At 61.3% G+C, this 25,742-nt stretch overlaps 7 protein-coding genes across 7 annotated transcripts; all 7 read left to right on the top strand.

The window, feature by feature from the left end:
* Positions 1 to 1,293: 1,293 nt before the first annotated feature.
* LINJ_33_0620 (conserved hypothetical protein) lies at positions 1,294 to 3,327 on the top strand (the record flags this gene model as incomplete). Its single annotated transcript, XM_001468105.1, has 1 exon — positions 1,294 to 3,327. One exon carries the CDS (start codon positions 1,294 to 1,296, stop codon positions 3,325 to 3,327), a length of 2,034 nt encoding a protein of 677 aa, XP_001468142.1.
* A 1,013-nt stretch (positions 3,328 to 4,340) lies between these two features.
* Positions 4,341 to 5,480, top strand: LINJ_33_0610 (conserved hypothetical protein; the record flags this gene model as incomplete). Its single annotated transcript, XM_001468104.1, has 1 exon — positions 4,341 to 5,480. The coding sequence occupies one exon, from the start codon at positions 4,341 to 4,343 to the stop codon at positions 5,478 to 5,480; it is 1,140 nt and encodes a 379-aa protein (XP_001468141.1).
* Positions 5,481 to 6,298: 818 nt separating this feature from the next.
* On the top strand, positions 6,299 to 8,035 carry LINJ_33_0600 (conserved hypothetical protein; the record flags this gene model as incomplete). Its single annotated transcript, XM_001468103.2, has 1 exon — positions 6,299 to 8,035. One exon carries the CDS (start codon positions 6,299 to 6,301, stop codon positions 8,033 to 8,035), a length of 1,737 nt encoding a protein of 578 aa, XP_001468140.1.
* Positions 8,036 to 9,986: 1,951 nt separating this feature from the next.
* Positions 9,987 to 10,421, top strand: LINJ_33_0590 (conserved hypothetical protein; the record flags this gene model as incomplete). The annotated part of the gene is made up of 1 exon (XM_001468102.1): positions 9,987 to 10,421. The coding sequence occupies one exon, from the start codon at positions 9,987 to 9,989 to the stop codon at positions 10,419 to 10,421; it is 435 nt and encodes a 144-aa protein (XP_001468139.1).
* Positions 10,422 to 12,735: 2,314 nt separating this feature from the next.
* LINJ_33_0580 (conserved hypothetical protein) lies at positions 12,736 to 13,791 on the top strand (the record flags this gene model as incomplete). Its single annotated transcript, XM_001468101.1, has 1 exon — positions 12,736 to 13,791. The coding sequence occupies one exon, from the start codon at positions 12,736 to 12,738 to the stop codon at positions 13,789 to 13,791; it is 1,056 nt and encodes a 351-aa protein (XP_001468138.1).
* Positions 13,792 to 15,968: 2,177 nt separating this feature from the next.
* Positions 15,969 to 22,322, top strand: LINJ_33_0570 (conserved hypothetical protein; the record flags this gene model as incomplete). Its single annotated transcript, XM_001468100.2, has 1 exon — positions 15,969 to 22,322. One exon carries the CDS (start codon positions 15,969 to 15,971, stop codon positions 22,320 to 22,322), a length of 6,354 nt encoding a protein of 2,117 aa, XP_001468137.2.
* Positions 22,323 to 23,313: 991 nt separating this feature from the next.
* Positions 23,314 to 24,660, top strand: LINJ_33_0560 (conserved hypothetical protein; the record flags this gene model as incomplete). The annotated part of the gene is made up of 1 exon (XM_001468099.1): positions 23,314 to 24,660. One exon carries the CDS (start codon positions 23,314 to 23,316, stop codon positions 24,658 to 24,660), a length of 1,347 nt encoding a protein of 448 aa, XP_001468136.1.
* Positions 24,661 to 25,742: the final 1,082 nt, after the last annotated feature.

Raw genomic sequence — 25,742 nt, 5'->3', positions numbered from 1 at the left:
CCGAGGGTTTGCTGACCACAGTCATTTGCGTTCTTCACGGGGCGAAGAGACCGACTCGTCGGTCGCATGCCTCGCAAGACGCATGCGAGTACAGCCACACAGGATATGCTGCTCGTCTAGCTGCTGCTCATGCAGCCTTTATTCCGCTGATTTGTTTTTGTTCGTTTGGCGTTGCTGTTGCTTTAGATGACCTCTGTCGTGCTCTTCACGACCTCCGCAGACCTTCGCACTTCGTGCTTTTTTACTGTGTTGTTTTGGTACACATGTATAGCAACGCCTCTACACTCCCCTTTACCCGGGGAGCCGATGTTCATAGGCATTTTGTTTTCTGAATGCATGCTTTCATCTATCCTCTCTTCTCGTCTCCATGCAGGGGTGGGGTAGGGAGGGGAGACAAACAGAAGCAAACGCAAATTTGGGGCTTATCAGGAGATGAAGCAGCAAGAGCACGGAGGAAACGATGCAACGCATTGGGGCGGCCGAAAGACGCCTTTGTCGATGTGCTCGCGCCCCCCTCCTCGCAAAGGTACGGTGACTGGCGAGTCGACAACGGGGAACCCCACTCCCTCTTTTCCTTGCATGGGTTCAGCGTGCAGCGCTCTCTACGTGGTGCTCGCATCTTTTCACGTGAGTCCGAGCTTAAGCGTTTCTCGGGCACTATGTGTGACTTTTGTGGGGCGATTCATATGTGCCAAAGGGTGTGCGTGCGTTGGCACGCATACGGATGATGGACTCTTTCACGCACTGTGGAGGGTTTCAAGGCATTGGATGTACCCTTCACGCTCACGTTCGCCGTCTTTATCTCTGTTGCATTTCTAAACTCCCTTGCACGTACCACATAGCCCATTTCCCTCCCACAGACTGGAAAAAGAAAGGCGAGCTGCTCGCCGTCGTAGATGATTTCTCATCCACTGGCTCATCCGGTTCTTCATCTCTTTCCTACAGCGTTGCAAGCTTCTCCTCCTGGCCGGACTCTCTTCAGTGCCGATCGGGAGGGTGGGTGGGGCAGTGGTAACACGGGGGAGAGCACGGTAGCTGACGCTCAAGCACGATAGAACACCACGTTTGGCCACCCAGCACGTGCGCTGATCGAAGAGAAAGCGACAGCGCTGCGTCACGTATCGCACACTGCCGTGCCTGATTGTTGCCACAGACCGCCGCTATTCTTTTTGCAGTTTTTCTTTGAAAGCCTCTGGCGTTTCTCCTCCTGTCCAAGGGCAAAGGAGGACAGTCAGCGGCGCACCCCCTTTGAGGCGGTGACCGTGCGTGCGTGCCTCTCCCTGTGTGCAAAGAATGCTCAATGGAGTCAACGATATCTTGATGCCATGGACTGCCCCACGTATCCTCCAGATCATGGAGGCCACCTCCGCGTCTCGCAACGCGAGTGGCTGCGCTCCTCGCGGTGGAATAGCCGCTGATGATACGGCGGATATGGAAAGCCTTCTGCGGCTCGCAAACCAGCTGCCAGACGTTGCGGGCCGCGTGATGGCAGCACCACTGTTTGCGCAACGACCGCTCGTCGAGTCGCATAATGGTGGCTCAACGTCTCTCAACACGGTGGCACCTGGCGCGTCATCCGATGGGGCATCATCGGTGTCCATAACATATGAGGATGCACAGTATATGTGTACCGCCGCCTTGGCGGTGCGCCGGAGCCCGTGGAAGGCGGAGGCACCGAACGACGATGAGCCATCGACGACTGATGCGAAGGCTTATTGCTCGCTTCCCCACACCGAGCCTCAAACAGCGGCAGCGGAGTTGGAGGAGGTGGGGTTTGCGGCAGAGTTCTCAGAGCCCTGCATTCGCGGCTCCTTTCCGGACGCTGCTGCAGCGCTACGTCACGTTGTTCCCGAGATTGACGGTGGGCTCACATCGGACAGTGATGGGGTGCATGCTCAGAGTGCGAGCAAGCATGGCGCCGCTGACTTATTTCAAGGTGCTCTACACTTTGTTTTGCGACCGCCTTCTGTGTCGCACGCAGCCCCTCTGGCGGAGAGCGCCTCCTCAACGAGTGCGATCCAGAGTGTGGCTTCAGCTACCTCACACCGCCTGCATCTTGTCCAACCGTCGCCCTCAGCGGCATCGGCAGCGCCTCAGTCGCTCGTGCTGGATACTATTCCATCTCCCTCGTTGCTGCCGATTGAGGCTCGCGGTCCGCCAGGTCACCGTGTGTTCGACGGGGGCTGCGTTGCGTACACCTTCTCCGCGGGCGAGAGGGAGGAGTTGCTGGCCTCCTTGTGCGCCGAACCACCTCCGCTTCAAGTATTCAGCAGGGAGGAAGTGGAGGGGCGCTGTCAGCCGGGAAGTCCGATCTATCGCCAGACCTCAGCACCACAGTCTTCCGGGTCAGGAGCAGCCGCCGCAGCCACCGCGCATTTTCCTCGCGGCGGGCTCCCACCGTCCGCCGACCGAGGGCTACCTGGCAGTTGCGTCAACGATGACGATGGCTGGAGCTCCTCCTCTGGGTGGAGCAGTCGTAGCAGCAGCGAGCCGTGCAGCGACATGCACAGTGACAAGGCAAAAGAGGAGGCGTCGCAAGATATTGAGAGGGCCGATGAAGCCAACGCCGAGGAAAGACCAGGGAGTCGCGCGGTTGCCTGTGTCGTGGATGGGCCCACCTCTGAGGTCGCATTGGCTACTCATCCGCCCGGTACTGCCGGAACCACTTGCACCTGGGTCGACGATGCTGACGATCTGGTGCTCGAGAATGGCCACATCGCCATACGGAGGAAGAGGATGCGGCCTGCTAGGAATCTGCCAGCTGCTCTTTCCTTACCGACAGTCGCGAGTAGTCCTCTCCTGAATCCGTCACTGACGACGACTGTAGTGAATGCGACACCCGCTGACGAGCAGCACTTCACTTCCTCTGCAACCGATGGCGCTGATTACGCGGACGCGGCGGGTGACGGCTCTACAGCAGACGCCGTACCGCATGGAAGAAAGGGAGTCGCCGGCGCCAAGCGCAGTCGCGCCTCGATGACGGCCTCTGCTCCAGCAGACGGCTGCGCTACCGCCACGTCGGCAGAGCCACCCGAAAGGGCAACAACAGCCGAGGTGGCGAAAGAGCTGAAGCGCCGTGCCGCTCCGGCCGAAACGTCGGATGAGGTAGCGAGGACATCGACGCCCATCAAGACGAAGCGCGTGGTGCGCTTGTCACAGGAAGAGATGCTGGAGTTTATTGAGGGATTGCGCGTGCCCGACACGCTTCGACGCGCATTGCTCATTGGCGCGGCTACACCAGCAGTAATCGAAGCGGCGCCGGTGAATAGCCCGGGTGCGGTGGGTGATGGGAAGAGTGAGCCGGATGGGAGCGATGAGGCGCTTTAGGTCTTCATCTCTCGGGCGCATACGCAGGGGTGTGCATGCTCGTGCGAGTGCGTTCTGCCTGCTTTCTTCCTCCTTCCTGCCTTACCGCGCCCCCCGCCCTTTTCTTCCTTTGCCCTTTAGTAGTGGCTCCGCTCTTGTTTTGATGGAGCTAGTCGCCACACTCCCCCTCGAGATCTTCGCTTCTGCCTCTCGTTGCTCCCTTGCTGACTTCGCGGCCTTCGTGGCCGACGCTGGGGGCTGCTGCGGCCGATGCGGTTGCACCGCCTTGCGGTGTGTGGTAACGCCCGGTAGCGTGCCACCGTCTGCTGCATTAGCGTGTATTACGTGCTCCACTTGCGCTGTGCATCCGGCGGATGCGTTTTTGCATAAAGAAAATATCGGTTAGGACAATGCTCGTCTACCGTCATCTAAGCGTGGATTTTATGCGCTGCTTTCGTCATCCTTTCTTCGGCTCTTCATCTGGGGCGTTGACGGTGCATGTGTGGGGTGGAGGAGTTGCTGCTGGTGTGCGCAGCTAGACTGCGCGATCACCAGTACGCTGCACCCCACGCGTACCGTGGCGAGAAGGCCTGTTCTTCTTGCAACCTGTCATTCTTTAACTGTAGGCGACTGCGTGCCCCTCTCCGCCTCACCCTCTGCATCTCCGCCTCTCTTCCGCCCCCCCTCCTTTTCAACGCCTCCCTTTCTACACGCTCGCACGCGTACACGCCTACTTGTGTGCGCCGCTGCCCTTGCCGTTTTCTTGCGTTTGCGCCTCGTCCCTCCGAGGTGCCGTCTTTATTTTGTTCGCTCCCCGCTCTTTGCGTCTCTCTCTCTCGTTCTCTGTGCGTGTGTGCGCACCAGCTACGCCTTAGTGGACGTGTGTGTGTGTGTGGTGACCACTGCTCTGCAGGCTTTTGCGCTGCTTTGAAAGGGCCCTTCTCTCTTTCTCCTGACGGCACGCCATGAGCAGCAGCGTTTGGGCTCTGGCCGTCGCATCTGCCTCACCTGCGGATTTTCCGTCTGGGGATGCGATGGAACAGATAATATGTCGCAGCCTCGAAGAGAACGCGTATAGCGTGCAGGGGTTTTGGCTCTGGCAGTCCAATTTTATTCAGCTGCGCCGCCGCCGTGAGAAGCGTCGACGACGACCCCGCAATGACGCTGCGTCGCTGACAGAGGAGGGCAGCGGGGAGAGCGCTTCGACCTGCAGTCAAACCGAGGAAGCCTCGCTGCAGCGCGCTGATGAAATTCGTGAGTACGTCTCTGCTGTTCTCCACGCCACCGGGTACCCCTACCGATCAGCCTCAACTGCCGACAACGCACGGGAAGGTGCTGACGACTCTGCTCCGCCCACAGTGAACGATGCCCAGACGTCGGCAAGCAGTGCCGGCCTCACATCGGCTTCGCTTTCTCCAGCCGTTAGAGATCCCGCTGGGGTGTCCGGTGAGCCGCCGCGGAAGGTCAGCCGCGGTGAAGGGACTGACGCGACTTCACGCATCCCTTCGGCGCCCACTAGCGCCCTCGCAAAGCTTGTGGCCAAAGCCAGGGCCCAGCATCGCGATCTCGTCGAGCACGCTCCCGCGGTAGTCGCGACTGTGGCTGCGAGGCGGGCCCCGCTGGACGAGCCGGGGAGCCAGCCTGGCATGGGAAGGAAACGGATTCAATTTGATGATCCTCCTCTGGCGAACAACCCGCAGCTATCGCGTGGCCGCCACATCCGCAGTGACAACCACAGCAGTGATGACGACGATAGTTTTACGATTCAGCTTCCAGGCCGCATGGGGCCGCAAGCGCCATTGGATGCCGGTAAGAGTGGTGGGCACAACGTCGACGCCGTGGCAGGCGTCGCCGGCGGCGCCGATGCGGCTGCTGCTAAGCACCCATCACAGATGACTCGAGCAGAGTTTCTCAGCCAGTTCAAGCGAGCGCCACGTCGTGGCGAGGTCGGGCAAACTGCGGAGGAGATCGCAGCTGCAGAGAAACTGGGCTATGTCATGTCCGGCTCCCGCTCCGTGGCATCTCGCATGTATGTGGATCGCATCCAGCGGCAGTTGCATGAGCACGAGGCGGCGAAGCTGCAGCAACAGTTCCGCAAGGTCGAAGATGAGCGCATGGACGACCAACTGGTGCTTGAGCTTGCGCAGTTCATCAACGGTAAGAAGAAAAGCTGAGCTTGTGCAGCCCTGCCAGACACTCTGTTGCTTACTCGAAAAGGCAGAAAGGGATCCACGAAGGGCAGTGTCACCCCCTCCTCCTCCTCCTTCCATCGAGGTGTCTAGGTTGTCCTTGTCGGCAAACGTTTGAAAGCTCCGTGCCGCTTGGATACTCTGAACGACCGTTCAGCGCTTGTGGCGTGCCGTGCAGCAGCTGCCTGACTTGATATGCTTGAGAGAGGGAGAGACGCACTAAGCAGGGAGCACTCAGAAAGCGATACAAAGCAGGAAAGCACAGGGCGACGCTATGACATGAGAGGGCAAGGAAGAGTGGGGGCGGTTACCCTGAAGAGGACCAGCCAGGTTGTAACGCCGAGGAGGCTTCGATAGTGTGTGGTGGCACTGCGTATCTTACACTGTCCTGCACCTTGTAGTAGAAAAGAGATAAGTTTCCGTTGCTCTTTCCATGCGCTCCGCCGTCTCTGCTCCTTCCACCTGCGCGTGTCATGAGCCGGAAAATCAGTCCGTGCACGCATGCCCCTGCTGCACTTCGACTGCTCTTCTCTGTCAGCGCACCTGGCCTTTGCACAGTCGCAGCGGGACCGTTAAAAGAACTCACGAAAAGACCCGCCGCACAGGCGTTGGCAAAAGGGGGAAGCAAAGTGCAAGGCGTCAACAGGTGCCGATGCTGCTCTCTTCCCCTCTTCAGGGGTCCTTTCAGTCTCTCTCTCTTTGCCTCGCACATGCATCAGCCCCCCCCCCCCCCCCACACACACACAAAGTCGAGACAGTCTCTCGCGAGGCAACGAAAGGACCGAGGCGCTTTGGCCAGTACAATGCCGCGCAACTTGAGCGACGCACCTTCGCTCAGTGTGGCCGCGTTGCCACACAAAGCTGTCGTGATGGGGTTCGGGTCGAAGCTCATCATCGGCCGATATCCCCTTGACGATGAGGCGACCCCGTCGCCACACAACTCCGTCCTGGTCGATGACGGCCAGATCGTGCGTGCTGTGGCATTCTTGCACATCCCTGATGGCCCTCTGTGTGTTGTGAGCGCTGGGGACAACAAGTTTATTAACGTGTACAACGTGTCGTCGTGGAAACAGAACAATCCTAATGCGCTTCAGAACTCGTCGGACGATGACGATGACGAGGGCGGTATGGACACCGCAGACATCTTGGACGACGAGGCGCGCAGGAAGTCCAAGTCGAACGCGCAGCCAGCGACCTTGAAGCAGCAACTAGCCAAGGCAGAGTACTGGAAGCCGTCGTACCAGTACGGGCCGCACACGAAGCGCATCACCTCGCTGGCCACCTGCCCGGAGGGCACGATTGTATTTGCCGACAAGTTTGGCGAGGTTTACCGCATTCGCTTGAGCTGGTCGCCGTCGCACACGATCGAGGTGGACGGCGACGCAACGAAGCCGGCTACGTTTCTGCTGCAGCACTTCAGCACTATCTCCACCCTTTGCCTCACTGCGCCCGTTCCGCGAATCGAACCGGTGGCGGCCTCCGAGGAGCGCAGCGGTGTGGCATGCCGCCGCCTGTTCACTTGTGACAAGGATCGCCATGCGCGTGTCAGTCGGTTCCCTGAAACATACGTGGTGGAGCAATTTTTGTGGACGCGCAACTCTGTGCAATCAGCCGTCACGTGCGTGGCAGAGATCAGCTACGTGGAGGATGAGGCGGTGTACGACTCCTCATACCACCAAAACGCAGCCCGCGTCAACAAGCACAACAAGTCGCTCAACGCCCCCTACTCGTACTACGTGACCGGCACGCACGCCGGTGACGTGCACTTTTGGGCTGCCAAGAACAACGTCCCGATAGAGAGCAACAACGAGACGTTTCACCTCATCTGCACCTTCCGTCCTCGCGCCCCGGGTGGCCAACCGGAAAACTTCGGCCCCGTCGTGGGGTTGACGGTGCTCACAAGCGTCATGGATCGCTTTGGCCACCCGCTTCACCTGCGCGACTGCCCTCGCGGCGTCCTCGTCGCGTATGAGCAATGCAGTGATGTCTTCTTTGTGCCCATCTACGACAACGTGGGCGCCTACTCTATGCATCCGGCAATGGTGTCTGCGAGCCGCACGTCACTGGACGCCAGGCCGGTAGCCACGGTGAACTGCAACGAGGCCACCGCGTTTGTGCTGAAGCGCAACGGCCACGTGTCCTTTGTGCACCTGTGCATCGTGGCGCCGCCCGAGAACGGGGTGCCGACTAAGACGTGTAGCTTCAACGCCAACATCCCGGCCGAGGTGCAGGAGCTGCCTGTGCGGATGCCGTACCTGGAGGAGCGCATCAAGGCCGTCATGTGCGGGCCTGCCGCCGTCGAGGAGGGAGTACAGACTGCAACAGGGGCTGATAGGCTGTCTGAGCTGGAGGCGCTCGACTTGTGTGCTTCATGGCGCTACGAGGTCGTGGACCCCCGCACGCGGCGTCGGGGCAACAACGAGATGGGCGGAGACGACTGCTCCAACGAAAGTGGCGGCGATGAGAGCGAAGAGACCGGATCGGCACCGAAAAAGGGAAACGGCAAGAAGGCGCGAGTAGAGACGGAACGCGCGCACTGAGGCGTGCGTGCGCCGCTGCGTTTGGCCCTTTTTGTCCCTCTCGATATTTTCTTCCTTTGCGTAACTTCCTGCTGTGCGGACTCAGCTTGCTTGGTTGCGTGCTTTCTCCCGCGTTGCAGTCTGGGTGCCGTCGTTTGCGCGCTGCATGCATCGTGGCCGTTTGCCGCTTCTATTTCTCGCTTCTCATCATACACCAGTGCCATCATTGAATATGCGGCATCTCCTATGTCCGACGGGGTGAGCTGGTGCGGCGCAGGCGCCGGAAACGTGTCGAGAGCACCCCCCCCCCCCCGGGACTACACCATGGCGTCATCGGGGCTGCAATGTGATGGGCCGCCTCACGGCACTACGGGATGCCGCGGCGTGAGGCGACTGGGAGGGTGAAACATGGGACACGCTGGCAGAGTGCGGGGTCTTTGAGGGCCCTGACCCGCGGCTGGCGGACTTCCTCCCTGAGCTCATCCGGCATGCGCCCCGACCACCCCCTGTTGACCGCACGACGGACGCCACCGCCTCCGCCCTGGAGCAGGACGCTGAGTGCGGCTCGCCCGGATCAGGGCATGCAGTCCCGCCAGGGTGCTTATGGAGGCAATCGCGCAGCACGCTTGTCGAGAAGGGGCGAGGAAGGGCGAGAGGTGCGCGTTAGGCGCGCGGCCCCGATTCGATGACAGGACGGTGTGTCCTAGACGTCGAGGATGTAGCCGTGCTGCCGCTGGTGCGGGTGAGCGGCGGCTGCGCATGCGTATGTTTGCGGACCTGCTGCGGGTGTGGAATGGGCGCATCGAGAAAAAGGGAAAACCGCAAAGGTTTCTCTTGCTACTGTGTGTGTGCGCGTTTTCACGTGGCGCAGCTTTGCTTCAGCTTCCTCGTCGTGCCAGTGGTGCGCAAAACACTTGGCGATCGATGTCACTCTCGGCAGGTCCCGCACTCATTGGCTTCGCTGCGTTACTTTCTAAGCTGCCACTCGCTCGACACCGCACTTCTCAGCCTTTGTTGCTCTTCAGAGCGCCAAGGGCCGACGAAGCGTAGGGGGCGTGGGCGTCAGTGCACTGGCGCGCAGTGAAGAGAGCATTTTTTGGCTGATAGAAGAGCGCGACAGCCACGCAAGTATGTATGTGCGTGTCTGAGGGGATAGCTGAAGGAGAGCGGCGTGGGCGAAGTCGGCACACGAGAGCGAGTTGTGTTGTTTTTGTGTGCATTAAGGAGGCTGTAGAGACGCGAAAAGCAGTGGCAGGACGCGGACGTGTCTGCTGCTCAACCACAGAGATGAAGAGAAGACGATGAAAACATAATCACGTGTGTGAACGGAAAACGAAGCCTTTCAACGCAAAAGAAGAGCAACGCACCCACACCTTCACCTTAGATGATCGGTGATGTTGGCACAACACGTTCACTGCAACCTCCTAAGCGGATTCCACGCCGCAGCGCAGATGACGTTTCTGTTTATTTGCGTATGTGTGTGAGGTGAAGCGGGAAACTTTGTTCTCTCTCTCCCTTTCTTCTGTCGCGAGAGGCACCGACCTTCTTTCCTCTCTCACGGATCGAAGAGGTAAGTAAGCGTGCGCGTGCTTTTTCCCATCTGTTGCAAAAGAGGAGAAATGAGGGATGTGTACCCATTCCTTGTTGCCTTAGTGGATCTGCGCATCTCTTTGGCTTCTTCACCCTACACCCCCCCTTCTTTGCTCTGTGCTCCGCTCCACTTGTCGGCGCTGCATTCACCCGCCTTCCTTTGTGTCTTTTTCTTGCGGATCGTATCAACTCCATTGTGGGCAGCAACCAGCACCCCCTTGCTAGCTGCGACACACGCATCGGTCAGACACACTGATAGCCTTGTTTTGTCGGCCACGTGTCACTGCTGGCCATTGCACACCCGCGTGTCTGCGACGTTTGAATTTGTTTGCCCTTTGCCCTGTTGAGTGGATGAAGGTGCTGGCGTGTGTTGCCTCTCAGCATGGGCCAATCGTTTGATCTGCTGCGCACGCATGATGAGGTGCCAGATGATGTCAAGGCAGCCATTCCGCCCATCAAGTACACGGCAGCCCCGGAGGAAAGCCGCCCTCACAACCGCGAGCTTTGCGAGGACTGCGGCGAGTACTTCGGGTGGTTCTGCTGGAGTACCAACTGCGACTGGTGCGGTCGTCAGCTGTGCGCCCGGTGTTGTCCCAACCACCACCTTCTCGGGGGCAATCCTGGGTGCAAAGATTGCACGCGGAAAGCGTTTCGCATCCGCCGCCAGGCGATGCTCGAGGATCACCTCCAGAACGCTGGACTGCCACTCCAACGCCCACGTGGTCGAGCGGCGGAGGGCGAACCCATAACCACCGCATCCGGTGCTTTGGAGAGCGTCGATGCGCTTGCTCCGTCGAAGGCGCGCATTCCTGCTTAAGGGCGCAAGAGATCGCAACGGGGGAGGTGTAAGGGGGCTACCCGGCGAGCGTGTTTCGCTTTCCATGCACGTATGCGGGTGAAGTGATGAGCGATGAGGGAAGGGAGCGAAGACGGTGCGCACGCGTGCGCGTTTTCTTTCTCCTTTCCGCAACACATCTCTGGGCACCCCCTCGCTGCGGCTGTGGGTTCATGGTCTTTTAAGTCTTGCCGAGACTCTCAACCCGTTCTTCATCTTGGTACTGCGACACGAGGTGCCCAGCAGCATCCGCATAGAGCGAGCGAGACGGCGCGTGGGCATCCCCAACCCTTCTTCAAAGTGTAGCAAAATGGAGCGCCCAGCCGCTGTCCATGAGTATGGAGAGGTGCACTGGCGACTGTTCTTGTACATCACGCGTTAGTATTCTTCCCGCATCTCAAGGTCTTCGCTCTTACCCGCTGCAGTCCCAGGGAGAGCCACCAACGGGCTACATGCTTGCTGCAGCTGTTGGTGGTGGCAATGGTGGGGCAGCGGTCTGGGCGCTTCTTTTCTCTTCCGCCCTGCGATCCTTTCAGCACAACTCGTCAACGGCTACCGTTTTCCGCTGCTAGCACCACTGCCCCCCGATGACGGTGTGTGTGTGTGGGCACGCCTCTCGGTGCGTGGCAGCTCAGGGCCCAGTACACACGCCGACTCTCTCTGGGTGGAGGCGAAACCGCCCGCCGCTCTCTATCCCTGCCAAATGCGGAGCCACCTCTGGTGGTGACAGGGTGAGGCGCCTACGACCTGGGGCGAGGTGAGAGCGATGTGTCGCTGCTGGTGTCGGATAGCAGGTCCTGGACGGCGTTGCGTCTGAGCGACCTGCGACCGTGGGCACACGTGTGCCATCCACATGATGGGCAGAGTGTCCGCGTCGCTGGAACGCACCCCACCACCCGACCCTCGCACTGCCCGCTGGTGTGGGGAGCCCGAGGCCCCTCCGAGGGGGCTGCATCACGTGGCGGCCGGCATGATGTGGGAGCGGCTGTGAGGCGACCTGCGCGATGCGGCGGCGGTGGTGGTGGTCGGGGCTTGAGGCGGAGGCGGTGCTGAGATGACTGGGCCGACGCATTGCTGTACCGCGTGCGCGCACCGCTGCTTCGCAGGGCGGGATGGGGCCTGCGACATGCCGGGGTGGGGTGGCGCTGGAGCTCGTGCTGGACGGCAGAGGGCGGGCAAACTCTATGTGAGAAACCACCACGCTACCGCAGCTGCTTTACATATATATATATATATATAGATATATATTATGAAGGCGGAACGTAAACCATGGAGGGATGAGTCGGACGCCGAACTTCACCTGTTCTATTTTGTATGGGCTGGAGAGACTGGCGACGCGCACTCCCCTGCAGACAAGCGCAAGGACAACCGGAGGACTCTTTTTCTTCACTGCAGCCCGTGACGCCCTCGCCGGATGCGGGTTGGAGAGACGCAGTGCGCGAGAGCCCAACGAACACGCTTCGCATGAAGTCTTTTCTCTTTTCCTCCGAGAACACACAGAGGAGCAGAGCGCACTCGCACCGCGTGACGGGCACGACGGGTGGAGAGCGGCGGGGATGCGGCTGCCTCATTGCACACTGACGTGGCTGCGCCCATATTTACTTTGTTGCCCTTGCCATTACGCTCCATATGCCCTCTGCCGTACCTTGTATCTGCATCTGTGCCACTTTCCAGAGACGGCGTTTGTGCGTGTGCGTCTGTGTGTGGATGTGGCTTGCGTGTGATACGTTTTGTTGGAGATCTCTCCTCTCCTTCCCCATCTCGCTCTTCTGATCTCTGCCGCTAAGACATCCGGTTGCATGCTCTCGCTCACTCATATTGCAGACACTGCGCCCTCATTTACAGAGGTGCGTTCCTCCATATATACACAGGTGACGGGCATGCGATGATGGGAATGCTGTCGCTCTTCCTGCATCGACGGCTCATTGCCGAGGGAGAAGGCGCACGTCTTCTCCACCGGCTGTCTTTCTTTGCTTGCCGCATGAATGAAGGACGGCGCCATCATGCAGATGTACCATTAGCCGCTCGCGACGCACTCGAAGTCCCTTCGAAGTACGAGGTCATCAGCGACCCTTCCAGTGCGGTCGAAGTTCGCGTTTGGCGCAGAGGTGTGGAGGTGGAGCGGACCGCGAACGAACAGCTACACCGCATCTCTCGCATGAGCCCGCACATCATTCCAGCACCTGTGGCTGTCATGCCGGACGTGCACGCTGGCATCGGGTGCACCGTCGGGTTGGTCTTGCCGACGGTGCGCGCGATTATACCAGCGTGTGTCGGTGTTGACATTGGGTGCGGCATGATTGCGGTGCAGACCTCCCTCACTGCAGAGGATCTTCCGAACTCATTGGAAGACCTGCGACTGGCGATTGAGCTGGGCGTGCCACACGGTCGCACCCACGGCGGTTATAGCGGCGCAGACGCCGGCAGCTGGCGCAACAGTGTGCCGACGAACGTGCAGGAGGTGTGGAAGAAGCACCTCGCTGACGACTTTGAAGAGCTGTGCCGCCGGCACGCACAAGTGGCGAACACGAACAACCTCAACCATCTCGGCACACTCGGCACAGGAAACCACTTTATTGAGCTGTGCCTCGATGACCAGCAGCCGCGGAGGCACGTATGGGTGATGCTACACTCCGGGTCGCGCGGTGTGGGCAACCGCATTGGCTCCTTGTTCATTGAGCTGGCCAAGAAGGACATGGAGGCCCGCATGCTTCACCTCCCTGATGCCGACCTTGCCTACCTCGACGAAGGCACGGCGAACTTCAGCGACTACATTTTTGCGGTGGAGTGGGCGCAGAGGTACGCGTGGTGGAATCGACAGTTGATGCTTGACGCCGTTCTGGTAGCCATGCGAGGGTGCATCGCAACTCCCTTCACAACAGTGCAAGCAGCCGTAAACTGCCACCACAACTACGTCGAGCGCATTCGTATTCCCATTCGAGAGCAAGGACATGAGGGCCATGCGGCCAGCAATCCACGCCAGGGGACGTTCCGCGAGCAAGATGTGTGGCTTACTCGCAAGGGTGCTACTTCTGCGCGTATGGGTGAGCTCGCCGTGATTCCGGGGTCCATGGGGGCCTGCAGCTACATCGTGCGAGGCAAGGGAAGCGCCGCAAGCTACTGCTCCTGCTCGCACGGTGCCGGGCGCCGCTACAGCCGCGGCGAGGCGCGCCGGCGATTCACTGTGTCAGATCATGAGGCTGCTACACTGGGCATCGAGTGCCGCAAGGACAGCAGCGTGTTGGACGAGACACCTGCCGCTTACAAGAACATCGATGCTGTCATGGCTGCTCAGGACGACCTCGTCGAGGTCGTCACGATATTGCGGCAAGTGCTTTGTGTGAAAGGGTGAGGAATGTCGTGCGCCACAAACCTCCCTTCTCTGCCGCCTCCTCACCGAGACACATGCACTCCTTACTGCACGAACAAAAAGATGTGCCACGTCTGCGCGCCGTCGGTCGTTTTCCAGCAGCTGCCTTATGTTGACTCCCCTTCTTTCGCACTCCCTCATGAAGACGGTGCGTGTGCGTGTGTGTGTGTGTGGGCACGCCTCTCGGTGCGTGGCAGCTCAGGGCCCAGTACACACGCCGACTCTCTCTGGGTGGAGGCGAAGCCGCCCGCCGCTCTCTATCCCTGCCAAATGCGGAGCCACCTCTGGTGGTGACAGGGTGAGGCGCCTACGACCTGGGGCGAGGTGAGAGCGATGTGTCGCTGCTGGTGTCGGATAGCAGGTCCTGGACGGCGTTGCGTCTGAGCGACCTGCGACCGTGGGCACACGTGTGCCATCCACATGATGGGCAGAGTGTCCGCGTCGCTGGAACGCACCCCACCACCCGACCCTCGCACTGCCCGCTGGTGTGGGGAGCCCGAGGCCCCTCCGAGGGGGCTGCATCACGTGGCGACCGGCATGATGTGGGAGCGGCTGTGAGGCGACCTGCGCGATGCGGCGGCGGTAGTGGTGGTCGGGGCTTGAGGCGGAGGCGGTGCTGAGATGACTGGGCCGACGCATTGCTGTACCGCGTGCGCGCACCGCTGCTTCGCAGGGCGGGATGGGGCCTGCGACATGCCGGGGTGGGGTGGCGCTGGAGCTCGTGTTGGACGGCAGAGGGCGGGCACCCGCTGGGAAGGAAAACGAAAAATTCATTTCCCTCTTTACCTCGTCGGCGCTCATGTCGTCCCACACACGCCCGCTAACTGGCGCCATTCGTCACACACACTTTTGTTTTCCGCTATGTTGCATGCCTGGGCGAAGGAGGGCGAGAGGTGCGCGTTAGGCGCGCGGCCCCGATTCGATGACAGGACGGTGTGTCCTAGACGTCGAGGATGTAGCCGTGCTGCCGCTGGTGCGGGTGAGCGGCGGCTGCGCATGCGTATGTTTGCGGACCTGCTGCGGGTGTGGAATGGGCGCATCGAGAAAAAGGGAAAACCTCACGTACCGGGCGACAACTGCACCGACACACCGACGCGTGTGGTCCATCCTCTTCCTTCTGTGGGCGGCCGCTCGTTGCATCGGCTTACAAATTTACGTGCGCTGCACGACTGGAGCGGGGCTCTCGCTCGCTCTCATCATGTCTTCACCTTCTCCCAAAATACGAACGCACGAGGCGGCTGGTGCGACACCGTGGGGAATGTCCAACGCCGCCTGCACTGGACTCAGTCAACTACCCTCCCCCCTCCCGCCACTGCACCGGCGTCACCACATGGAAAAGTTCACATACAAGCAGAAGCTTAGGTACCCTGTGTGCTTTACTTTTAGATGCCAGACGCCACGCATCAGCGCCGCTGCCGCTCTACGCCGGCGGTTGCGACGGTTCACAGCTCCGAAGATTTCCGCAGCAGGAGGCGGCCTACGCGGCATTGATTTTGATGGCTTGCGCTGGGATTTCTCCACATCTGTGCATCTCTTTGTGTCCGTGCACCTCTGTCTCTTCCTCTCCTCGTGTTCTCTCTCTGCGTCTCTTCTCTTCTGATGGCACACACGCACATACGTGCACCATGTGCTCGCGCATACTCAGCTCGTCCTAACTTGGGCGTGTGCCCTTTCAACTCCCTCTGCCGTGTCTCCGGCTCTGCCCGTGTGTGCGTCTGTGCCTGTGCATCGGGGCTATCAGTTAAATCGTACTAACGACGTCCGGCTTGAGGCAGAGCACACACACACACACACACGGCCTTCTTGTTTTGGTGCACGCTTTTGTACTTGATCGAGCTTGTCGTGCAGCTGTGCCTCACTCTTTTTCGCTTTTCCTTTGCACTATCCACTGCCCCCAACCCACGCACGTAGGTAGGCATATCCCCGCCCATTCACGGTGACACGCACGGAGGTACCTGCCGTCATAGAGCGCGCCCAGCGGCTTGTCTCACGCAGTTCGGCATCAGTGGCACGACGTCGAGGTGCGCGTGTCTCCGTTCGTGCGGCTTTGCCATCTCCATCGTCTCCCCTCGCCTTTCTTTCTGCAACTCAGCAGAGCGGTCCCTGGGGTGGGACGGTAACCGTGTGCAGTCTCTACCCTTCTTCCCTCCCGCTTGCCGATGAAGCGTTTCCGTGAGGAGGCGGACGCGGCCTCGGAACGCGCGGGAGCGCATGATGCTTCCGACGTTACCTCTGCCGTCCGAAGCTCGTCGTCGTCTCCCTACGCGTTGTATTTCGAGGTCATCTTCGGCATCACCTCCCGTCGAAGTGGATCACTGGAGGCGGAACGGGCGGCACTCGTGTCGCGGCTTCTCGGTGCCACCACCGCCACTCCCACGTCAACAACTCAGACCTTGTCTCACGCGAGCGCCTCGGTGACAGCGGTGGACGTTGCGACGCTGATGGAAGATGACATTTCTGTCTGTCTGGGTGGCTTCACAAAGGAGCTGGTGTATCAGCAGCTTCTCCACTGCAGTGAGGAAGGGTCCCTGCTGCGCTTGCTCACCGTGGAGCTGGTGGCGAACGATGGCCGCACGCTGGTACTCGCCGCTCCGCAACCTTCAACAGCGGAGAGCGACGCAGCCAGCTCCTCGTCGTTGCTTATGGACGTCGCCGGCGCTGGCGGGGAATCCGCTATGCAGCCGGCAGCGACAGGAGACGCTGCCGTCGCACATCCCGCCGATCTGTTGCTCCTTCGCTGCCAGCCGAGGCGACCCTCGGAGAACGCCGCCAAGGCGTCCGCCACTGCCAGTGATAGCGGAGCGGCGTCGGGTGCGGCTTGGGCGACGCACCAGGAATTCATAACATACAACACATCTCTTTTCACGGCCTCAGATGTCGATCTCTGGCGTGAGGCGGTGGAGGGGAGCATAGCGGTCGTGGTACGCTGGCTGGCGACGCTACTGGAGCAGCCACCGGGTCTCGCGCAGCTGACATTCCTCGAAGCAGCGGCAGCATCTTCGTCACCGGGCGCTGGAGCCAACGCTGGCCGCGAGGGCTGGCGGCGCACGCTGCAGCTCCCGATGCTGCTAAGCATTAAACCGGACGCCATGCGCGGCGCCGATGCGAAGACGCTCGACCGACTGCGGCGCACCGTCAGCTTTGCGTTGCGCGCCCTACTCGCCGTGTTCCTGCACGTGGAGTCGGCTATGCGCCTGCCGCGGCTGTGCCACCGGTTGGTATATCTCTTTCTCGCGTCTCCGCTGTATGTGGACGGGGCTTCGCAGGTGGCGATGCAGCTGATTGCCGCGGATTCCGTCGCGTCTACCAGGCAGCTGATGACGAACACACTGCACTCCTGCCTACTTCTGGGGCTACAGTACGCGAGCAGTAGCGCTGCTGTTTCGATGGACGCCTCTCTCGCCACAGCCGAGGTGCGACGCAGCGCTCGGCAAGCCTGCAACGGTGTGGAGCTGGTCCTCGCCCGCCTCTCTCATGTGTGGTTGCAGCAGTCCCACAGCGGGCGCAGCAAAGAAGCGGCGATGGATGTGAGTGGGTCGGAGGAGGCGATCTCCGAGGTGCTCGAAGCGGTGGCTGCCACCGGCATCTTGAAGGAGGTGCTGCGCTGGCTGCAGCTCGAGGACGATGTGCGACGCTCGCACGACCGCTTGGACGCTAACCGCAGCGGCGCCAGCGACGACGTGACAGACACTCTTGCAGAGCTTCTTGTTCCGCCCACCCTACAACGCATCCAAGACGGGTGGCACTTGCAAGATCGTGCGGTGGTGGAGCAGTTGACGGCTCTGCGGCGCACCTACAATCCGTACCTCAGCCGCGAGGTCCAGCAGTTTATCCGCGGCACTGCGCTGGCAGCCTACGCTGAACTATACAGCAGCACCGCTCGCGCGGTGCGACGCGTGACCAAGCTGTCTGACGGCTCGGAGGAGCTGGGCAGAGGTCGTGTCGAGGGCGTCATAGCTGTGCGTGTGAGCGGCGTGGAGGCTGTGGGCCCGCGGTCTGGCGGGCTGGCGGAGTATTCGCTGGCAGAGGTGCAGCACTACGCAGCCTTTGGTCTGCCGGTTCACTTGTGTGTGCAAGGCTCTCGCGATCGGCGGCACCAAGAAGAGATAAAGGCGCTCGTGTCAGCGCTGCAGTCGGCCCGAGTGTCCGACACGGATTCCTCCCTCTTCGCCTATGCCTTGGTACAGCTCAATGGCCAGTGGGCTATATTTCCATTGGTGCTCACGCACGTGACAAGTGACCGCTCGGCTGGGGAAAAGGGCAGCAGCGCCTCCACCGCCTCTTCTCGAGTGACGGCACACGTGCTGCGTGATGCGGACATGCTCACAGACTTCGTCCTTACGAGCGCCGCGGCTGCAGAGGATGGGCAGGCGCAGGCGTGGATCGTGTTAGGGGCTGAGGCGGCGGGGCATCAGCGACGCGGCTCTCGACGTCGGCGCGCGGCCTTGCTCTCTGCACCCGCCGCTGCGCCGCCGGAGCGGCTCCTTCCAACCGGCACGCCAGCCCTGACGTACCTTGACTGCCTCCGTCGCCTTCACGCCTTGTCCCTCAGTGTACGGCAGGCGGAGGCGGGCGTGAACAGCAAGGGCCGCATCAATACTGCGAACAGTCGCGGCGGCAGCCGCAGCTCAGGCCAGCCGTTTGGCGCGGACGCGGTGTCGGGTCTGTGGACCGAGCACTTCACAGATGGTGCTGTCCCGATGCAGCGCTACGCGTCATCTCTCACAGCTCCAGTCGCTGCCCTGCTGTCTGGCTCCGGCAACGGGATAGATGCCGCCGTGTCTTCGACGTCGTCTGGCGCGAGCGGAAAGCGGCTGGGAGATGCGACGCTCACCTCACTGCAGACCCTTCTGGCCTCGGTAAACGAGGCGGTCGGCTTCTCCTCAGCACAGGTTGAAGCTCTCCACTCCCTCACCGCCGGCACCGGCCTCTCCAGAAACTGCACCGGCGCCGCGGCGCAAGGGAGCAGCGGGGTGCCTGTCTCGGTGAGGGTGGTCGATGGGTGTACGGGGAGTGGCAAAACCGCTGTTCTCTACGCCTCAGCGCTGGTGCGCGGCAAGCTGCACGCAGCCGCGCGCCAGGAGCAGCAGCGCAGCGTGCAGGGCGGCATCAAGCACGCGATGGCGTCGGTTAAGCAGATCGTCGCTGCGCTGCGTTGCGCCACTGTGGAGGAGCTCTTCTCCACCTATGCCGGCGGACGCGCCGGGGGCAGCTTGTTGGATGAGGCGAGCCTCATCGTGGCAGAGGCTCGTCGACTGTACCAGCAGCTCAACGAGGGGTTCCTGTACTGTTCCACACCGCTGCTGCTGCGTCCCGCCGTCGCCACGTCCACCGTGCCGGCCTCGGTTGCCCAGTTTCTCTTCAGTTCCAGCAAAGACCTCATGGACGAGGAGCAGGAGAGGGGGAGGCGGAGCGGCGCACGCAACACGCAGGTAGCGTGGCAATTAAGCGATATTGCCTCTCTCGCAGCTCTGGTTAAGGAGTCGCACACGCGGTCTCTCAACGCCCCACTAACAACGCAGCTCAACACGGAGTTGCGCCGCCTTGAGGCTACCGGCTTGTGGAGCGGCGGATGCCGTGCCGCAGTGTCGGTGGCTGCGCCGCTGCTCTCGTTGACGCTGTCTGCGCGTGACGCGGCGGATTTGGTGGCCCGCGCGAGTAAGTCTTCTGCGCCTGCGCAAAACTGGGCGGAGTTCATCGTGAGGGACTTCTGGCCGGATTGCGACGTGGCCACGTCCCTCTACCTCGTTGCCTCCGCTGCTCATGGCGGAGCCTCTTCAACGACGTGGGAGTCGCTGAACGCCGCACCAGAGGGGCGGTACGCACCGGTTACGATGCCGCCTACCACGCGCCTCTCCTCGTTATCTAAGGAGCAGCTGGAGGGGTGGCACATCGTGTACCTTGAGAAGCAGAGTGAGCTAGCGCAGCACATCCACGCTGCCGTTCACGAATCTGTCAAGTCGCTCTTCCAGTCCTTTCTGGATCTGGTCTGGGGCGTAGCAGCCACTTCGCAGAGCACTCGACACACTGTCCTGACCAGCACCCCGACGGAGCTGACGCAGGGGCTGCTGCTGCCGTACCTTTGGTGCTGGCAGCCATCGCACATGTGCATCGACGACATCGACGCGGTGCAGGACAGCATTTTCGCAATGCTTACCCCTGTGTCCAGCTTCGTCTACTCGCTCACCTCTGAGGTGCCAGCCTTTCAAGAGCGTCGCCGATCGCATGAGCGCATTGTGCTGGCGTTGCTGCGGTCACTGCACACGGAGCTGAAGCGCACTGGCGACCTCACCACCACAGTTCTACGTGACTCGCTGCGATGCCGCCGTGCGGAGGTGCAGGCGCTGCTGCGCTACACTATCGAGGATGCCCGGGCTCTAGCCAAGGTCACAGAGGAGCCGGCGAACAGTGAAGGCGATGACGCCCAGCAAGCCGGAGAAGACGGCGAAGTGTCGGGGCGGCTCCAGGGAGTCACCGACACCGCCTCACCGCCCCCGGCATTTCTCGGACTGGCCTCTCACAGCGCGGTGGAGGTGTGGAGCCATGGTGCTTCGCTGGATAATTGCGTTGCTGCCGACGCAGCTGCAGCGGTGTTTCTCATGGAGTATCTCTCCAGCTACCACCCTGCGCGTTGCGACGGCGCATCGTCGAAGACGACGCCACCGGCGCAAACATCTTTTGGCATCTACACGAGCACCGCGGGCGAGGCGGAGACGATCTCGGCGGCACTGTCGAGGTCCGCGCTCGCGTTATCTCCCCATTTCCGGCAGTCGGTGCGGGTGTGGAAGGAGTCACTGGAGGATGCCGGCAACGAGGCCGTCTCTCCGGCGTCCGCGTGGACGACAGCGCCGCCAGCGGTGACCACGACCATGTCTTACACTAGCCTTGAAGAGGCGGAGTGTGAGGCGGAGGTGGGCATTGTGTGCCTCTCCGGCCTGCTCGAGGTAGTGATTGCTGCGCTGCATAAGAGTCGCGGCGGCACCTCTGGCACCGTCGCCGACGGCGGAAGCCATCGGCCAGACGTGCGGCATGAGCAGTGGCAGCAACTTTGGGCAGAGTCTTCTGACGGATCCGCGTCGCTCTTTGTGACACGCCTGCAGTGGTGGCTGTGGCGACTGCTGCGACGAGTGCGCCATGGCGTGTTTCTTATCGGCAGCCGCGAGCTGTTCGCCTGCATCCCACTGTTCGCCAAGGCCGAGTCTCTCGTGCAGCGTCAGCGGCGCCTACTGGCACCGAAGGATCATCGGGGGTACTGGCTGCCCTCTGAGGTGGGGGCCAGCGTGCTGGCGATGGTGTGCCCAGACCACTTCAAGTGTCGCCGTATCGCCGTTGTGCGGGAGCACGACGACGCCAAAGCTGCCGCAGCGCCGGCGCCGGAAGGAGAAGAGGAGGATGCGGACGCCGACGAGGAGCTCGTGACGGTTCAGGTGCATGGCCCTACTGAGTGCCTCTCGCTCTGCCTGCAGGTGTACAACGCGTGCCCCAACTCTTCGCATGCTTGCCTGAAACCGTGTCATGCGCAGCACCGCATCGGCACTGCGCACCTTGAAGAGAACGGCCGTACGACGACGAACGAGGTTACCCACGCGTCTTGCCCATACCCCTGTGGCGCATTGCTGCCGTGTGGCCACACGTGTCATCGTGTCTGTAGTGCGTCGTGTGCGCCGTGCGCCTACACCGGTCTGACAGAGTTGACGTGCGGCCAGCGAGTGGTGAGCGGCACGGACAGCAACCAGGTGGTGCAGTACGCCTTTTTCCATCATTTCCAGGAACGTCGCTGCGGGGAGCCGACGGGACTCTGTCGCACGCCGGTCTCCGTCATGTGTACACGCTGCGGCACCCGCTCCACGGTTGCGTGCCACTGCGTCACGGCGCACCTGTCACGCCGTCAGCGCGCTGCCGAAGAGGAGACCGTGCAGAGTGCCGTGGCCGACGACGGCACGTACATGCTCGAGGAGACGGCGTGCGCTGGGTGTGTGGCGCTCTACAACAAGGTTGCAAAGAAGTTTGGGTACGAGCTTCTCGCTACGCCACCGGTAGACCACGCGCAGAGCGGCCATCACGGCCCCATGGCAGGACACCCGCACGGCGGCGCAGATGCGGACGACGGCGACGAGGAGGAGGACAGCGAGGTGATGGGCACCGCGCTCCCACGTCATCTCCTCTCCACCGAGGCTCAGACGGAGCTTCGCCGCGAGTTCACCATCGCTAGCAAGAAGTCCGAACTGCTTGTGAGGAAGGAGGCGCTGGAGATCAGCAGCGGACGAGCGACAGAGAAGACGGACTACGAAGTGTACCGAGCGCAGCACGCGGCGCTGAGGGCCACACAGCAGTCGCAGGAGAAGGCCTCGCGAGACGCATATCAGGCGGTGCTGGACGGCTGGGCTGTGAAGTTGCGGCACGCGCTGGAGGTGCAGACGGCCCTCAACACCGAGCTGGACACGTTGATGCCGCGCCTGGTGGCGGAGGCGACCGAGGAGGCGCAGGCGCAACGACTGCAATTTGCCGAGTAGAGCACCGCGAATTGAAGGGAAGCGGGTGGGCGCAGAGTTGCAACGATTAGGGTGGCGTGAGGCTGTTGGTGGTGGTGTGGCTGAGGCGAGGGGAAGGGAAGGAGCAGAGGCCGCTCGTGGCGAAAAGCGGCCTCTGCTTTTAAAGTGGTGGACAGGGGGCGGTGGGGGGGGGCGGGCTAGACCGGGGGAAAGAACGGATGTCTTTTTCCGATCTTCTGCTATCACCCTCCACTTCTTTGGTGCGCCTCCGCGCCAGCACCGTTGAAGCAGTAGGGTCTGAGTGTGACCAAGAACACCCGCGATGGAGAGAGCGAGAGTCGAAGATGCGCAGAGGGGAGCTCAAACTCATTCGCGACGGTGGCCGTCTCCCTCCCTCGCGCCCTTCTGAGTTCTTTTATGGCAGGTCGTAAATACGGCTCACACACACACACACACACACGTCTCTCCGGCGTGGGAGAGGAGACAGTGCGGCCCAAGAACGACCCACCGGGCAACTCGGCGGCTTGCACAAGGATTTGGTTCAAGAGTCAAACACCCTTCCACCTAGCGCGTAGCCGGTGTTCTAATCGATAGAGGGTGGAGGGCGATCACCTAGAGGCGCTGTACGGCTGCTACTTAGCGACGTTGACTGCGCCACATCATCCTGCAGGGTCAAGGCGCGTCCGTGTGCGCTGTGGGCTCGTGGATGGTTCATCTCTCGCACGCCGCCGATCTTGTGACTAGCGGAATCGTTTTCACCGCTGCCATCGACGAGTTGCTCTGCCTGCTTCACTCCTTCTTCGGCCGCTTTTCTTGCTGTGGACACACATAGATATACACACATACACACACATACATACATATATACATATATACATATACATATATATGTATATGTATATATACCTGCGGGCGCATTGCGACCAAAAGCGTCGCAGAATCATCCGCTGCAGCAGCAGCCAATGAAGGCGAAACAAAAAAACAACACGGTCCGTTCATTATCGAAACTGAAATGCGAACGCGCGCGCTCTCTCTGCGGCGGGCTGCAGGGGAGCCCATCAGAGCAGCGGTTGCTTGCGGGAAACTCGGTGGCCTCGACGTCTTTCTCATCGGCTTGCTTCCTGTAGCGCCGACGACTTGGCGGCGAGGCCTTGCGTCGCGGCAGAGCACCTCGCGTCCGTCTTTCGTCTCCTGCTGCCGCGTCCCTCAGCGGGCCGTCTTTGTCCGCTTCCAGCCAACCCCCAACGACGCGTGTTACAAGTTTTATGTCGATGAGATGCAGTTTCTGCCGCCCAACGCCCACACGATGGTGTTCAACAGCACAAACAGCTACATTTCTCCACTTGCCCACACGCTGCTTGAGGCGCTGCCGATGGTGGAGGAAGTCACCGTGGGTACGTCCTTTGTGACGGTGAAGCGCGTGGAGGAGGCGAATGCGGCGGCTGCGGCCCGCTACTTTGCCATGAAGTTAAACAGAGTGCAGCAGAACCACGAGACCGACGAGGAAGCTGCTGCGGCGCGCTCGCAGGCGCTGCAGCAGCGCGTCGCCGACGCTTTAAAAAAGGACGGCGAGACAGCAGCCGAACCCCGTAGTTGCAATGCAGCTTCTACCGCACCGCCGTTGTCGCCGGCGGATGCGCCCTTTGACGTCGGCGGGTTCACAGTTTCGCCATCTTCGCAGGACGAACAAATCGACGAGGCTGCCCTGCAGTCACTGATCGCCGAGACAGACTGGTCAGAGCTCAAGTTGCACGTAAGCGCCCTGCTCACGGATCACATCTGCAGCGGCAACCCGCACGTCGATCCCAGCGCCCCCCATCCCCACGCCGACACAGTCCCGGAGGAGGGCGATTCGGAGGTGGTGCTGATGATCAAGGAGCTTGTCTCCACCACGATCCGACCGCAGCTGCAGGACGATGGCGGTGACCTCCGCTTCGTCGGTTTTGACCCCGTCTTGGGCGACATGCACGTCGAGCTGCTTGGGGCGTGCCGCACCTGCAAGAGCAGTAAGACAACGCTCGTGGATTTGATCGAGCGCACCACACGGCACTGGATACCTGAGGTGAGCGCCGTCAAAGACGTCTCGCGGGCCACCTCCGCGTTCGAAGACTTTGCCGCACATCACAGCAACGCGGCGGCAGCAGGCGCAGCTGGCCTCTCTTCCTCGCCACTTACAGACCGAATCGCAGGGGAAGTTGATGACGGTTCGCCGAATGCAAACGGCACAGTGCAGTTTTCTCCGTCGCCGACGTCGGTGTCGGCGCGCGCTGCGTCGGGCGCGTACAAGATGGTGCGCAAAGTGCAGGCGTCCTCTGCTGGAGAAGCCGGAACTGCCTGCTCTGCTGCTGCACCGTCGTGATGTTCGTCATGGTGGCGCGCCATACTACTTGCCCTCTGCTGCGCCTCCCATCCTTTTGTTTCTCTTTCCTCTTTTGGATGTGAGTGATTCACCGATTCCCTTCTTACTCTTTCGCACTCCCTCATGAAGACGGTGCGTGTGCGTGTGTGTGTGTGTGTGGGCACGCCTCTCGGTGCGTGGCAGCTCAGGGCCCAGTACACACGCCGACTCTCTCTGGGTGGAGGCGAAGCCGCCCGCCGCTCTCTATCCCTGCCAAATGCGGAGCCACCTCTGGTGGTGACAGGGTGAGGCGCCTACGACCTGGGGCGAGGTGAGAGCGATGTGTCGCTGCTGGTGTCGGATAGCAGGTCCTGGACGGCGTTGCGTCTGAGCGACCTGCGACCGTGGGCACACGTGTGCCATCCACATGATGGGCAGAGTGTCCGCGTCGCTGGAACGCACCCCACCACCCGACCCTCGCACTGCCCGCTGGTGTGGGGAGCCCGAGGCCCCTCCGAGGGGGCTGCATCACGTGGCGACCGGCATGATGTGGGAGCGGCTGTGAGGCGACCTGCGCGATGCGGCGGCGGTAGTGGTGGTCGGGGCTTGAGGCGGAGGCGGTGCTGAGATGACTGGGCCGACGCATTGCTGTACCGCGTGCGCGCACCGCTGCTTCGCAGGGCGGGATGGGGCCTGCGACATGCCGGGGTGGGGTGGCGCTGGAGCTCGTGCTGGACGGCAGAGGGCGGGCACCCGCTGGGAAGGAAAACAGACGCTTTTCGTGCACTGGAGTGGAGGAAGCGACAACGAAAGAAAACAATGTGATGAGTGTCGGTTATCGTCATGCTTGGTCAAGGACGCGTTCCAGCTGATGGTGTGTGCATGAAGGCAAGGGAAGAGAGGCGGAAGCCATGGACCACGTTAGAGTCTTCCGAGTTATCAGTAGCCGATACGTTTGCGCAAGACAACGTCTTGCCTGTGTGTCGGCACGCACCCACGCACTCACCCGAGCCACCGGTGCTCGCATGCTTCCTTCACTGCCCCTTCTGTCCTTTTCGCGCCCATCATGTCGTGCGTCTGTGCTGTCTTGCCAGTTACTCTAA

The sequence above is a fragment of the Leishmania infantum genome, chromosome 33 (genome assembly GCF_000002875.2).
Source record: "Leishmania infantum JPCM5 genome chromosome 33".
Classification (NCBI taxonomy): domain Eukaryota; phylum Euglenozoa; class Kinetoplastea; order Trypanosomatida; family Trypanosomatidae; genus Leishmania; species Leishmania infantum.
The sequence above is the reverse complement of the archived record's forward strand: the minus strand, read 5'-3'. Positions and strand labels throughout refer to the sequence as shown.